The 15,620-nt window shown below is 48.4% G+C and overlaps 1 protein-coding gene across 1 annotated transcript; it reads right to left on the bottom strand.

Annotated features, from left to right (window-relative positions):
* Window positions 1–5,963: 5,963 nt before the first annotated feature.
* Window positions 5,964–14,358, bottom strand: SERPINA4 (serpin family A member 4). Its single transcript, XM_053603313.1, has 5 exons — window positions 14,242–14,358; window positions 11,739–12,404; window positions 8,980–9,253; window positions 7,857–8,016; window positions 5,964–6,432 (listed from the first exon to the last, which is right to left on the bottom strand). The coding sequence occupies exons 2-5, from the start codon at window positions 12,385–12,387 to the stop codon at window positions 6,232–6,234; spliced, it is 1,284 nt and encodes a 427-aa protein (XP_053459288.1). The 5' UTR covers window positions 12,388–12,404; window positions 14,242–14,358; the 3' UTR covers window positions 5,964–6,231.
* Between the last annotated feature and the right edge of the window lie 1,262 nt (window positions 14,359–15,620).

The following is a 15,620-nucleotide window of genomic DNA, read 5'->3' on the forward strand; positions in this document are numbered from 1 at the left end:
AATTAGCCTTCTTCCAGAATGGCCATGAACCCAATCTTGGGACGAGGGAGATCAGGATAGATTTTTCTTTTCTTCCATTCACATCACAACAAAGAGTTCTATCCTCTAGATCAGGGGTCTTCAAACTGCGGCCCGCGGGCCACATGAGGCAGTGTGATTGTATTTGTTCCCATTTTGTTTTTTGACTTCAAAATAAGATATGTGCAGTGTGCATAGGAATTTGTTCATAGTTTTTTTTTTTTAAACTATAGTCCAGCCCTCCAACGGTCTGAGGGACAGTGAATTGGCCCCCTGTTTAAAAAGTTTGAGGACGCCTGCTCTAGATGGAGGTGGGTTTTCTCAGCCCACCGAGTGTTTATCACAATGCTAAACAGTGATGCCTTTAAATGGGGGCTCTTGCTGTTCCACCTGTCCCCACCGCTGTCTGCCTACTTTACCTGTTTGAGTGACCTTCCCAGCCCTGGCAGGCACACACAGTCATGACCCTTACCTTAAAGCACATAGTTGTGACAAAAGATGACATGAGAACCATAGTTAACATTTGTATAGCTCCAGTGATGAGCCACTGGTTTAAGGGCCTTCCATGTAGTAACTCATGGAATGCTCACAATAGGCTTGTGAATTAGGTATTATCATCTCCACTTTACAGGTGAGGGAACTGAGGCATGGAGAGGGGGCCCAACTCCCACACCCAGTGTTATGGGCTGAATTGTGTTTCTCTCCAAATTTATACGTCTGTTGAAGCCTCCAAGGCCCAATTACCTCAGAAAAGGGCCTTCTTTGGAAATAGAATCCCTGCAGGTGTCCTTAGTAAGATGAGTCATACTGGAGTGGACTGGGCCCTGGGTCCAGCATCACTGGTGTTCTTTAACAAGGGGACGTTTGGGAACACACAGACAGGCACACAGTGAGGATGCCACATGCAGATGAAGGTGATTGAGACTGAGGTGATGCTTCTACATTCATGGAATGCTAAAGATTGTCAGCAAACTCTCAGAAGCCAGGGGAGAGGCATAAAACAGATGCTTTCTCATAGCTCTTAGAAGGAACCAACAGCCTGATCTCAGATTTTGGCCTCCAGAACTGTGAGATAATACACGTTTCTGTTGGTTAGACCATTCAGTTTCTGGTACTTCAGTACAACAGTCATAGTAACCACACACACTCAGTAATTGGTGGGTTTCAGATTCGAATTCAGGCATCCTAGCTCCAAAGTCCAGGGCCTCTACATGGACGCTCTGTGGCTTCTGCTTTGCTCATTGCAGTTGCTCAGAACATGGGAACGTTAGTATTAGATCAGCTCCTTCTCCAAGGAAGGCCCTTTGATTTTCCAGGGAGTCAGGGAGGGGCAGACTCCTTCCTGCTCTACTTGGATTCAGAAGCCAGGGGCCCCCAGGTCTGTCTTCAGCAGATCCCACATCCATCTGTGGCAGCAAGTCTCCATGACCAGATGACACTGCCACTTTCAGGTGAGAAAATTAAAATCCAAACAGAGCGACTGCCCACAACATGTAGTAAATGGAGAAGCTGGGACTGCAGCCTTGTCTGGCTATAAATTTCAATCACCTTTCCCTATACTGAGGGGGTCCTTCTGGCTCTCTGACTAAGTGACTTGTGATAATTGTGATATAATAAGAAATATGTATTTGGTCTGTGCTCCTGGTTCCTGATACAGAGCTTCTAAAACCCTTGTAGACAGGGGATCTAGGACAATCTTTCATTTTCATATTTGGTTTTGACCTTGGTTTCTGACATAGAGCTCCTAGGATCTTTGTGACCCCTGAGTGCTAGGAGCATCTGTCACGGAGCTCCTGGATGTCTTGGAAGTCCCTAGGTGAAGGGACCAGCTGTTCTAAAGAAGAGAGTATCAGCAGGCTCCTAGACAGTCTCAGGGTCTGGTTACCAAGGGTCTGGTTACCAAGGTAGTCAATCATGTGATTAGAGGATTAGCACTTTCAGTCCATTCAGGGAAGAGAGGTAAAGAAAGGTGGAGTTGACCGCTGGTGGCCAATGATGTGATCAATCACAACTCTGTAGAGAGGACTTTGCAGAAACCCAATAGGCAGGGTTTGGGGAATTTGGGATGGCTAAACATGTGGAGGTTCCTATAGGGTGAGTGCTCAGAGGGTACATGGAAGCACCACACCCTTCCCTATACCTTGCCCTAGGCATCTTTGTTATCTGGCTGTTCATTTGTATCTTTTAAAAATGAAATAAACAGGCAAATGCAAGAATTTCCCTAAGCTCTGTGAGCCCTCCTCGCTAATTAGTTGAACCTGAGGAGGGGATCATGGGAGCCCTGATTTACGGGGTCAGACGTAAAGGTCAGAGGTACAGGTGACAGCCTACTCCTAATGACTGACATCTGAAATGGGGACAGTTTTGTGGACTGAGCCCTTAACCTGTAGGATCAGACTTTATCTGCAGGTAGATGGCATCAGAATTGAATTGAATTGAATAATTGAATTGAAGGAAGTCAGTGTCCCTGGACAATTGGTTGTTGGTGGGGAGAAATCTCGAACACACTTCATGACCAGGGATGAAGTCTTGTGTTGAGCATGACAGCAGGAAAAAAGTATTTTTTCTATCTCAACCACAGCCAAGCCCCACTTAACAACTGTGGAATGAAAGAATGAATAAGTGGGTAAGCCCACACTGCATTTCTCTACACACCTGCTTGTGAGAGTCATGCAAACTCGGCAGCCCCCACTGGAATCCAGGGTCTTGTGGGCACCAGGCTCTGTCCTCGCCTCAGAAGGACTTCGCTTTTCTTGTAGGAAGATGAATTCTGGACTCACAGACACACATGGCTTTCTGAGGGCTCACTGTTGACCTCAAAGAGCTCTGCCTGCCTAATAGTATAACAAGTGCCACACAAACAAGAGACCCCATAAGTGACCCACAAGTGAAAAAAAGAGCGTCCAAGCACTGTTTCCAAGAGGCAAGATCTCCTATATGGAGTCTTTTTATTATTTGCTTATTTACTTTTTAATGCTTCCAAAGGGAATTTTGAAATCTGAGGAGCTGAACCCAATATTTACCCAATCAATTCCAGGGCAAGGGGTGGTGCAGTTCAAACAGCTAAGTGACCTTTGCTCCCAGCTCAACCTTTTCTATTCATTCATGCATTCCTGTGTTTGATAAATTTATCAGTTGGGCCTCTACTGTATACAGCTGGCACTGGGGCCAGGTAAGCTGAAGGAATGCAGGGGAAGGGGACCCTGCCTTACAGACGTCCCATCTAATAGAGATCTGGGGCTGAGGCCAGAAATGCTTATCAGGCCAACCATGTTTGATGGCAGGTTGACACTCAGAGGAGAAGAGATGTTAATGTGAGATCTTGGTGGAATTCAGATTCTTCGAGATGGGCGCCTGCGGGAGCAAAGGTTTGGAGGTGGCACACTCCAGACACCCTGAGAAAACATCAAGACTTTCTGCAATTGCGATCACCAGACATGTGAGAGCAACAGGAAGGACTGAGGCAGGGAGGGCCTTGACTGCAGATAGGGGCCTCTGAATTTTATCTTGTTGGCTGTTGGGAGCCCTCGGCTGTTTGGCTTCAATCTCAAGGCTAAACTGAGGGTGACTTGCTCCTCTTCTGTCCATGCCTCACGTCCACTTATTCTCACATCTCCCTGGCAATGCCATTGCCATGGTAACCCTAGACCTTGGCTTTCTTTCAGTCTTGTCTCTGACCCTGGATTTCCCCCCCATCCATCTGCCTTTGGAGGAGCAGAGGTAGGAGTGAATCAGTCTGGGCCTGATTTTACTTCTTACCTACTTGTTGAAAAACAGAATCCAATTTCCCAGGTGGGTATGAAGGAAATGGATCAATATTTGAGCATATAGGGCTTGTTTTCAGCCAGTGAAACCAGGGGGTAGAAAGGAGAGAGTAATTCCTCTGGGCCCTAGGAGGCCTTGGGGGTTCTGGAACATTCACAGCAGAGGTTCTGCTAAACAGCGGGAGCTGTGTCATTAATACAGGATGGTGGAGCTCAGCCATTTCCTGTTAAGGACCTTTCCTCTTGCAGCAGTCTTCTGAGGCTGGACCCTCCGCCAGGAAAGGAGAAGAACCCCCTTGTCTGCCCTCTCCTTCCTTCCTTCTGCAATGGCGTCTTCACTGTATAAAAGGGGTCTGTGTATTGCTCTGGATATTGGCGTCCTGGCTTCTTGGTAACAAACCTATGCCTGGAGTTGTAGCATTATTTGGGCTGGGGACCATGTTACATAATCCCTGAAATATTTCAACTCTTGAACAATTGTCAGTGCTAAAGCTGGCTCTGCAGCCTTGGTTCTCCTTGGTTACCAGTGAAAAGTTACCTTGTTACTTCTGACAGTGAGATGACCTATTTGCCAGATCCCAAGGGCCTGTGGGAGCTGGGTTCTGTTCTCAAGCTCATGCAGAGTTTTCAGAACTGGCCACAGGCCTCCTGGACACTGAGCAAGCCCCTTGGAGGGGATGTGGTGAGTGAACACCATTTCTGAAACCGAGGAGATTCCTTGAGCTGTCACCAAAGTAACAACCCCCTCCTTCCAGTCCAGAACAGACTGTGAGGTGACATCCAGCCCTAGAGAGCTAGAGGGCCAAATGCTTATCTAGAACCTTCTGGAAGCTCAATTAGGAACTACAGGCACCAGCATTTAGAGAAGAACCTACAAAACTCAGGCAGTCTTGAACCCTCTCCCCCCGCCACTGGGATTCTGGGTCTGTTTTGCCAAGTAGTAAAAGTGCCATGATGAGAAGGGTTGAGGGCCCTTCAGATAGCAATTAGATTTGATGGGAAGAGATCCTACCTCAGGGCTAGCTGTGGCAGCATTGAGCATCTGGGCCTGTGGGAATGATAATACAGCAGATGTTTGCACAGCACTACTTTAAGATTTCACATATACATTAATTGCTTAATGTTCACAATGATTCTATAAGATAGGATCATGTTATACCATGTAGATGAAGATATTGTGGCCCAGAGAGGTTAAATGACTTCCCCAAGATCACACAGCTTCTAAGTAGTGGAGTTGGGATTTGTAATTGGGAATTCTGATGTTGATCATGCCAGCAACTGGGACGTTGCACCGAGTGACAGCATAATGGGCTGCGTGGCTTATAGCTAGGACTGATAGCAAAGCTTTGTGGGGACTGTGGCCCTGGACCTCAAAGCAGAGGGTGAGCTGGGCTTGGGAAGAGGAGGGGGAGAATCCTCCTGGCTGGACTGTTCCCAACTCTAATTGTCCAAGGGGACTCCATGTCCATGGCGAAGGGCTGCAGGCCTTTCTGGAGCCTGGCCTATTTCTGGCACACTAGCCATCAAGAAAACCCATAGCACCCTGGCCAGAAAAGTGCATTTGCCAGAAATGACCGAGGTTTGGGACAAACAAAGCCAAAACAAACCCCACAGGAGGGGTTAGTTTATCCTCACAGACTCTAGGTGGACCCTCCTCTGAGAATTCACCCCATATACTTGAACGGTCTGAGCTAGACCACCTGAGCCAGCTCAGATTACCCAGCGGGGGAAACTGAGACTCAAGAGGGGCAGAGCTTTGCCTGAAGCTCGAGAACACATCAGAGCAGAGACAGGGCTCTGGGGTCCATTGCATGCCTTGCAGCATGTTCCTTGACTATGGCCTTCTGTCCTGGGAGAGATCCTGACCATATCTCTGTGGCCACAGGTGGGTGAAGTGCCTCACTGAGCCTTCCAGACCAGGTCTCTGTCGAGGATGGTTGGTGCTCAACCCTGCCAAAGCTTCCTCAGCCCCTGCTCTGGAACAAGGTGCTGGCCCTGCATGGGGGCAGCTGGCTGTCCCCCTTTAGCACCTTCCAGGCAACCAACTGGAACTTGGGGTTCCTCTTACCTTGTATCTGAGACCTGGCATATAGGAAAGTATAGGGCAACCCCAAGTGGAACAGGCAGAGGACACATTTCTTGAGTATCTACTGTGTGTAACACACTGAACCATTCTCTTCATAGTCATCATTTTGTTTAATTCATACAACTCCCCGTGGAGGATTTCGGGCAGTGGGGGAAACTTTGTCTAAGAGGTTGGATGTCTGCCTGAGGTTGCACGGCTCCAGGAGCTGGGTGTCTAGTCCATGCCCACCTTGGTGCTACCCATACCCTGCCCCCTGGCCAGCACCTTCTTTCCTGTATCTCGGCATCTTCTTGGCCTCCACTTTGAACATGAAGCTGCTCTTTCTCCTGCTGGTGAGAGATGAGCCAGCCCTGGGGCAGGGGCCTATGACTTTGTGGGGTCAACAACCCTGCCCAGAAAGAGGACACTCTGGGTGCTGGAGGAAATGATTGCCAGAAGGAAAGGCCGGTTGAACCATAGGACTCGGTGATTCTTCTGGGCTGATAAGAAACTGAGCGAAAAGCTGCTGGCCGCTGTAGCTGTGGTGCCGACCTCATTCACATCCAGGGTGGCCTTGTGGAAACTCTAGGGGTGGGAAATCACAGGCTTTATCTCCAGGACAACATAAGAGGGTGCCCATACAAGACTGGGAGAAGTGAAACTGCTGGTAAGCAATGCTGCACATTGCAGCTCACCAGGCCACTCCTAGGGGAGATCACAGCATGGATTTCTCTCCTGGGTGGGTGGTTGAGCTGAGTGGCCTCTTATCAGACATAATAATGACAGCTGTTACTATAAGTACCCCTACTCCCCGCCTAGTGCTGTGTGTTATCTTATTTCATCTTTATCACCATCCTTTGAGGTTAGTAGTAATTGTCCTTTTTTTCTTTTTTGGAGATAGAGTCTTGCTCTGTCACCTGGACTAAAGTGCCATGGCATCAGCTGAACTCACAGCAACCTCCAACTCCTGGGCTCAAGCGATCCTCCTGCCTCAGCCTCCTGAGTAGATGAAACTACGGATGCCTTCCACATGCCCAGCTAATTTTTCTATTTTTAGTAGAGATGGGTCTCACTTTGCTCAGGCTGGTCTTAAACTCCTGAGCTCAAATGATCCTCCCCTTTCAGCCTCCCAGAGTGCTAGGATTATAGGCGTGAGCCACTGTGTCTAGCCATATTATGTCCATTTTAAAGATGAGGCAAATTAATTCAGAGACTGAGTCCTCCCCAGCCCTGGATAGCATAAGAGACAGATCAGAATTCCAACTCTTAAACCCAAGACTTTAACCCTTTAATGCACTTTTGCTTTTCTTAGCTGAAGTCATCATGACCAAGAAATCTCCTTGACTAAGAAATCTCCTTGACACAGATGCACCCGCCCCAGACTAGTTTGGACCGTTCCTCTGTCTTTATCGTTGCATTTATCTCTTTCTACTGCCATCATCCATGACTGCAGTCTCCAACCCTGGTGGTACCAGTCTGTGGCCTCTTAGGAACTGGGCTGCACAGCAAGAGCTGAGTGGTGGGCAAGTGAGTGAAGTTTCATCTGTACTTGCAGCTGCTCCCGATGGCTCGCATCACTGCCTGAGCTCTGCCTCCTCTCAGATCAGTGGTGGCATTAGATTCTCATGAGGGCACAATCCCTACTGTAAACAGCATGGGTAAGGGATCTAGGTTGTAGGCTCCTTATGAGAATGTAATGCTCCCTCCCAAGTGTCCATGGAAAAATTGTCTTCCATGAAATCAGTCCCTAGTGCCAAAAACGTTGGGGACCACTGATCTATGAGATGTCATCTTTCTGACTAGACCTAGAGAGCTCTCTGAGAGCAGGGACTGGGTCCACTCTGTATCTCCAGCACTGAGCACCACACCCAGTTGGTTCATGGATGTCAGTGCCTGTGGATGGTTGAACATGCTCAGGCTCTGAGACTTTATGTGGGAACAGGGAGAGCTCCTGAGGGCAGGAGACCCTCACCTAGGTCTCTAGAGGTTGATGACTATCAATGACTTACTTGGGGTGCCTGCAGGTTCGCCCGGTCAGTGATGCCAGAGAAGTTAGCCCATGGGGAGAATAGATCAATGAAGCCGAGCTTGGGCAAAATCTGATGTAATGTGAGGGAGCCAGAAATGGAGAACTTGGGGAAATGCAGTTCGAGTTTCCTGTAAAAAGTCCTAAAAGGGGCATTGAGTTAAAACATTAGATTCATGAACAAGCCAGGGATCCTTGCTAAGCTGAGCTCTCCTTGGTGACCCCCTTCCTGGCCATTCTGTTGCATCTGAGTTTTGTCCCCACGTGCACCTTGGCTGACTCACACTGCCCAGCACAAGCACTCACAGAGGCTAAGGCTCTTTGTCCGCATGGCCTGCTGTCTGGGGGACCTCCTGCCCTGGGGACTTCCTCCTCTGCAGAGGTTGCTTCCTATGCCAGGCATAGGAAGATGGTGTAAATCTCCCTGTGTGGGAGTTTGCCAAGCAAGGAAGATGAGTGTAAATCTCCCTGTGTGGCAGTTTGCCTTTGTCTCTGCTGGGGCCCTGTGGGGTTTCACTTGTTTTGAACCAGTTCATTTGTTTGGATTAGATTCCCACCACCATAAGAGTTTTGTGAATTTTATATCCACATGAGGCCTCGGGCCGGGGTCCTTTCCTTATATGTGTTTGGAGGCTTTTTCTACTCATAGCTCCAGCATGATCGAGAATATCCTTGCTAATTTCTTGGGTGGGTGGATAGAGTTCTCCTGAACTCCCCCTGCCAGCTCGGTCAGCCCTCTTGGACAGAGAACTACCCCTTTCTTTGCACAGAGGTTAAGCTTAGAGAGAAAAACAAACTTGGCCCAGGTATTGGGCAGTGGAAGAGATCTGCCTAGAACTCAGGATGCATAGCGCAATTCTCTGTTCCCCGATTTTAAATATAGCAGGAAAGTTCACTGTTTAAGGAAACCCAGGGAGAATCTTAGAGTAGGTTTTCTTAGAGAAAATTCACTGTTTAAGGAAAACCAGGGAGAATCTTAGAGTAGGTGAGAATCTTAGAGTGTGTGATTTGATAATCACTTCCTACTTGGGGCCGCTGGCTTTCATTGGAAAGGTACATTTGAAGGGTAGTAGAATAGATTCGGCCCCATGTGGCACACTCATTACCTCTTCTGGAGCAAGTTGTTCCATCTCCTTAATATCTCTGGAGATAACATCTCTTCCAACTGCTTCATTTTGCCTTGGTGAGGAAGAATGAAAAGCGCCATTGCATCTCCTTTGTAATCCATCCGCAGCACCGAGCAGGGCAGGTACCTGTCATGCAGATACCAGTGGTTCTGATCAGTCTGCAGCATCATGGGCACCTGGACTGTGGTGTTTTCGTCCACATAAAAGTTGCTGGGGGTGGTCATCAAGGGAATGAATGGTTTCTCCCACAGAGCTGGAAGAAAGATGGAAGGAAGGTATAAGACCTCTGTGGGCCAGGAAGCCCATCCATAGCCGGGGAGTGGCACCTGGCATTCTGAACCCCCACGACAGTGGCTCCAGCAGACCCTGCCTTATTATCCCATCAATGTGCACCATCTCCATCATTCAAGACCTGACATCATTCAAGGATCCTGTAGGGCTGGGATCCATTGTGAAATGAGAGGTCACGAGGATGTTGCTTGCTGATGTATGAATAGGATTGGTACACTAGGGAAGACTTCGGTCATGCTGGGAAGAGGCTTACATGCTGGGTCAGCATCTTTAAGAAGGGCAGGAGAGACTGCGGAGTGTGAGCAGAGGGGTCACCTTCAGTAGGAGGGTCACTTCTGCCATTGGGGTGGGGGTGGTCTGGGCTTGTGGTTCCAAGTGCAGGGAGGCAAGAAGAGTTGGAGGTGAGAAGGTGGGATTTCCTCCTTACCTAACTCTGTTTTCTCAGTGAAGTGTGAGGCAAGATTATTAAGTGAAAGTCAGGAGTAGGGAAGAGATTTGAGAAGGAAGAAGCTGTTAATAATTGTTTTGGAGACTGTAGAGAAGTGTGAATAGAATCGCTGAGCAGTGTGGAGAAAGCAGGGAAGAGCTATGTTCACAGATAATCTGGTGAGACCCTCAGCTCAATCAGATAGTTTTCTCCAACTACATTCAGCTGCTGGGTGCAGACGTAGACTAGTTAGGTCACTAGATTTAAGCAGGTTTTCAGCTTGGCCAGGTAAGTATGATGGAGGGAGACAAAGCCAAGGAAGTTAAGTGTTTGCAAGGAAGTAATCAGAGTGACGGGCCAGGGAACCTCTGCCACGTGGGCGGGGGAGGTGGGAGCTGGGGAGAGGCAGGAGGGTCTGTGCAGTGAGGTGGTGGTAGGTTGGGCGTGTGAATTGAAGTCTCTGCACTAGGACTATCCAGAAAAAAGTAAGAGATTGGGGTCCCAGCCAATGGCTTCCTGACAATGAAACCCAACTATCTTCCTTCTTTAGTTATTTCAAAAGAGAAAATTTAAAAAACAAGTTTTCAATGGTGTATGAACATTCCCTGTGTAAATTACATGTGATGACTAATTTGGCTGGATTATTAGTCTGGGAACACTTCCCAGAATTTTGTTCCTTATAGATCAGTGGTTGTCAACCTTCCTAATGCTGCGGGCCTTTAATATAGTTCCTGTGGGTCGTGACCCACAGGTTGAGAACCACTACTGTAGATTCTGGGTTTGAACTGATTATTAGCACGATATTTGGAAGTCGTGTGAGGTCGCTGTTGCTCTCTGAAAGTCTTGGTGGTCAGCTATGGTGATGGACAGACCCAGTGGTGCCCTGTGTGCTGTGCCTTAGTTTGTCCCTGTTTGCCTCCAAGCTCCTTTTTCCAATTCTAATCCTGCTGAGCAACAGTGGCCCAGGGCCACCACCAGAGGTTCGGCAGCTGGCTGTCCACAAGTGCCCCTCCATGGACCCACTCTGGCAGTGGAGGTGTTCAGCATGCAGACACCACCATAGGTTCTGAGTTGTTCACCTGCACAGCAATCTTCTCTCTATCCCTTCAACTCTCCCATCTGTTAGACCTTCACTCCCCCACCGTCTCCCACAACTGTGTGAGGCCTAATTTCTAACACAATCCCCTTACCCTTGGCCTGAAGTGGCTCTGCTTCTCTGATGGAGCCCTGATATACACTGCACAAAATTGTCCCCACCCCATGATATCAACTATGTTAACATATGTGTGTGAACTGAAGACTGGAGGAAAAGATGCTGAACTGTTAACACTGGTTGCCTCAGTGTTAGAACTAGGGGCCACTTCAATTTTCTCTTCTCTACTTTTATGTATTTTTAAAATGTCTTTAGAATGACCATTGTTATCAAATAGCTCTGTAGAAATTGCACAATCTGCCATGGTAGCATGGAATGAGCCACAGATCATACATAAATGAATGGGCATGGCTGTGTGCCAATAAAACTTTATTAACAAAGTTAATAATTTTCATAAACCACTGAAAAGTGGCCAACCAGATTTGTCCTAGTGGCTATAGTTTGCCCAAACCTTTAGGTTTTCTTATGAGAAGTTTATGTTAGACCATTTGATCTTGGAAGCCAGTCATTGAAGTGGAGACTCTTTTTATTCCTATCTCAGGGAAACAAGGGGACCTGTTTACACAGTAGTATTCAAGTTCAACTCATGAATATGAATTCAGCAGTCCACCTCATGATCAGTGGCTAGAATGAATTTCATAAATTACATGTACTAAGAAAATAAATAAGAAAATATGTCTAAGGATAGGAAGGGATAGAAACCTCAATACTACATTGTCTTCAATACATGATATTCTAATGTTACATCCTCCAAGGGCTGTTCAACCCTATCAGACGTAATCTATTCACTTACTTTTGTTGATATTTAGCCAGTCAACAAATTAAGGGGTTGGGAAATTTAGGATCCACAAACAACTTCACCCTTACCTTTGAAGTAAATGTAATTCACCAGCACCATCAAGACATTCTTGTGGAGCCCACTGACCAAATCCACAATCTTTCCTTGAGTTTCCTTCTTGACATAGTTGTTGATAAGCTGGGTTGCCCCCGCGGTGTCACGAAAGTCAGTGTGGAAGAGTATGGACTCATAGAAGGTCTTGATATCATTAAGGAATTTTGGAAGGAATGGCAGATTGTGGCTCAGGAACAGGGCACTGCCCACACGCATTTCCATCTTGTGGCTGGGGAGGTTGAGTGTATGCAGGAGGTGCTGGAAGCCCCCGTGGATGTCAGACTCGGACATCTCTGTGAGGTTGAAGCCCAGGCCCTCGAAGATCTGGGTCTGGCTGTGCGATCGGGCCCCCAGTGAGAGCATGGCGAAGGCAGCAGAGATGCTCAGTGGAGAGAAGAAGATGTTCTTCCCAGGGTTTTCGGAAGCGATCAGGTGGTAGAAGTGGAAGGCAAACTCAGTATTGGCAGGGGCAATCTTGAGGCTGGGGAAGCTCTCACCCGTCCCTGGAACCTGCTGATGGGAGCTGTTGGTGTGACCCTCACTATCATGCTGAGGGTGTGGCTGACCATGAGAAAGGGCCAGCAGTGCAGCCAGAAGGAGGAGCAGACGGTGGGCACAGTGCATCCTCTGTGCTCGTCAGCCTATAGGAGGAAAGAGAATGCCCAGGACATCTCCCAGCAGAACACAGAACACTTAAGAAGATAGACAGGGGGTCAACACCCAGCAATCATGAAGGATGCCCTCAACTCCTGTATCTGGGCTTGAGGAAGGCAATGAAGTGCCCAGACTCTCCATCATTCTCTGTGTGTGGTGACAAAGCTATTTGATGGTGGCACTTTAGATCCTACAGAATACCCTTCGCGTCCACCTATTCACTGCATTTTCAGGGTGTGTCCACCTATTCACTGCATTTCCATCTCTGCGAGCTCTTCCTGGCACTAGAATGTACTCTCGTTTGAGAGAGGGGAACACAAGGGCTCCAAAAGTGACTGACCCAAGTCACCTACCTAGAAAGTAACCGACCTCCTCGCTCTGCACACTCAGCCTGGAGCCGCTTCCGCCACGCTTATCTTTCAGGTGAGTTTACTTCATGAGCTCAGTGACCTGGAGCCCAGGCTGTGAGTCATGAGTTTACTTTAGCATTGCTCCACCACAAACATGTGTGGTGTGCCTGACAGTTTACAAACTGCCTTTCTGCCATTTTATTTGGCCCTTTCTTCCAGGTAGAGGTCAGGAAGACTGGTCTTCCTATTGCCACCTGTACAGATGAAGAAACTGATGTGCAATAAGGGATCTGCTCAAAGTCACAGGGCTAGGACTGATCTCCCTTTTCATAATGACCTTTGTTTACCCAAGATAGGCTGCTTGAGTTTCTCCACCAAATCTGGTCCTGCCCAATCAAATGGCCCTACCATGATCTGGTTCTCAGGCCATCCCCAACTCCTCTCATGACTTCATCCACCCCCGCCTGCTTCACCCATCAGCCCATCCTGCAGGTTTTCGCTCGCTCCCTCTCGCTATCATGGTCCTTATTCAAGACCCCACCGTCTTTCACATGTACCAGGGCTCTGAAAACTTTTTCTGCCAAGGGACAGTCTCTGTGGCCACTACTCGACTCTGCCGTGGTGGCTGAAAGCAGTACAAACAGGACATGGGGGGTGGCTGTGGCTGTGCTCCAGGAAAAATTTGCTTACAGACACCAATATTTGAATTTCATATAATTTTCCCGTGTCATCAAATACTGTTCCTCTATTGATTCTTTCAAACCTTTATACATTTCATATTTATCTTTTATACTTATAACTTATATTTTCCACGTGTCTTCATACATTTTAGGTTTATATTTTATGTCTTGCATTCTTAGTTCCTGGGCAGTGAGCAAGGCCAAATTTCATCTGTGCCCAGTGGTTTGCTGGCCCCTGCAAGGCCTGGGTCCTGACTGGTCTTTCCACTCTCTGTTCTCTACTCAGTAGCTAGAGAGATAATTTTAAATCATACCTGAGACCATGCCACTCACCTACTCAACGTCCCTCCTTGATGTTGCTCCCTACCAACCTATAACCAGACCCCTAACACTCACATAGTCCTCTGTGACCTTACTGTGCTATGACCCACAATTGTCCTTGGGCATGAGCTCCCCAAAGCACCTGGATTGGGGGCTGGCAGGCCTGAGTCCAGGCTGGTGCTGCCCTGAACGAGCTACATGTCCTTGGGAGACAATCTTCTAGGTCTATGCAGTTTCCCACCAGTGCAGCAAGGAGGTTGGGTATAGTCATGGGTCAGGGTCTTTCTAGCCTAAGTATCTCTTACCTCTGGGGGTGGGAGTGACCAGCCATCCCAGCTTGCCCAGGACTTTCCTGGTTTTAGCACCCAAAGTCCCATGTCCCAAGAGAACTCCCCATCTTAGGCAAACTGGGATGGCTGGTCCCTCTCTCTCTGGAGTCTCCCCCATCTCCATCGACTCAAAAGGTTACTCACGGTACAGTCAGTCCTGAAGTAGTCCCTGGGTGGCTGTCTGTGCTCTAGAGACGACTTATCAGCCCCAGGAGGATTGGAAAAATAAGGGCCTCTCAGCACTACCCACTGCCTCCTTGATCAGGTAATTATTAATGAACAGATCCATGGGCACTCGATAGAGAGATCTCACTGGAAGCTGGCTCACCTCCTCCCAAAAGAACATCCACTCCTGCCTACTAGGGAACCCTCTGTCTCTGTGCAGGGCCTGGAGGACGGCCTGGCCCTTGCTTCTCCCTGAGGCCCTTCATGTACTGTGTGAATTTAAGCCCATGCACACCCCTCTCAGGCCCTCAGTCACCTCCTACCTGCACAATGAGGGGCTGCAGCAGACCAGGTGGCAGACTCCAGCACCCCCCAGATGAGGTAAGGAGCTTCCAGGGAATGGCAAGGAATGGCAGGAACGTGGAAGTGGAGAGAACCCGCTCTCTGTGGGCTGGTCCTACCAGGTAATCCTGGTCTCTATGACTTCTGAGCATGGAATGTGCTATGATTTCTTGAGTTGGACCATAAGGACAGGGCACCCCAGAGCAAAGGTGTCGGTGGGGGGCGGGGGGAGGCCAGACCCCCTCCTCGAGTCAGGAATAATTTAACTTGTGTGTGTGTTACTTTGACAATGGAGTTAAACCTGCTCTCTCTCCAGTAATCAGTGAGCCTCTGCACCCCAGCACTTTTCTCAAGCAGCTGGGGATGATACAGGGACTGATGTGGCTTGGGTGTCCTGAATGAAATAACCTGGACTCTTCAAGCTTCCTCTAGAAGAATGTGTTTCCAGTCCCTTCGAGACTTCACCCAAGTGGAACGCACATACACTGCCGACCATCAGGATAAGCTGGGTTCCCTGAGCGAGCTGGAACACAGGACTAACAAAGCAGGTGCAACAAAGCCCGGGACTAACAAAGCACAGTCCTGGGCCCAACCGGCCTGGGGTCCAAAACTGGTCAATACTGCCTGATGGGTCAGGCAGAGGGAGAGCTATAATCCCGTTCAGTTCTTTCTTGCCTGCTCTCACCTCTCTCTCTCTCACACACACGAGGAATACTATTCTTAGCTCATTTCACACATGAGAAAATGTTAGCCCACGAAAGTTGTCAGCTCAGATTCCAGAGTCAGGGTTTGTACCAGGGCAGCAGGACTGTGTTCTTTCTGAGCACCTCCTGGAGCTTTGTCCCCACTTGGGCAAAGCTTTAATGTCACCAGAATAGCAGTTGCAGCTTTGTTGGCTGGCACACCCAAGTGCTGGGGCAGGATGTCGCACGTGGTGTGTTAGCTGCCGAGCAAATGGATGATAAGTGAATGATGCTGTTGAGTTTTGGTTTCATGAAGGTAGAAATAAATTCCCT

This window comes from Nycticebus coucang, chromosome 9 (assembly GCF_027406575.1).
Source record: "Nycticebus coucang isolate mNycCou1 chromosome 9, mNycCou1.pri, whole genome shotgun sequence".
In the NCBI taxonomy this organism is placed as follows: Eukaryota; Metazoa; Chordata; class Mammalia; order Primates; family Lorisidae; genus Nycticebus; species Nycticebus coucang.

Coding starts and splice junctions, on each gene's coding strand:
- SERPINA4 (XM_053603313.1), bottom strand. CDS start 12,387: ATGCACTGTGCCCACCGTCTGCTCCTCCTTCTGGCTGCACTGCTGGCC. Junction 9,254..11,738: donor GAATTACATTTACTTCAAAG/GTAAGGGTGAAG, acceptor TCTTTCTTCCAG/CTCTGTGGGAGAAACCATTC. Junction 6,433..7,856: donor CGAACCTGCAGGCACCCCAA/GTAAGTCATTGA, acceptor TCCCACCCCTAG/AGTTTCCACAAGGCCACCCT.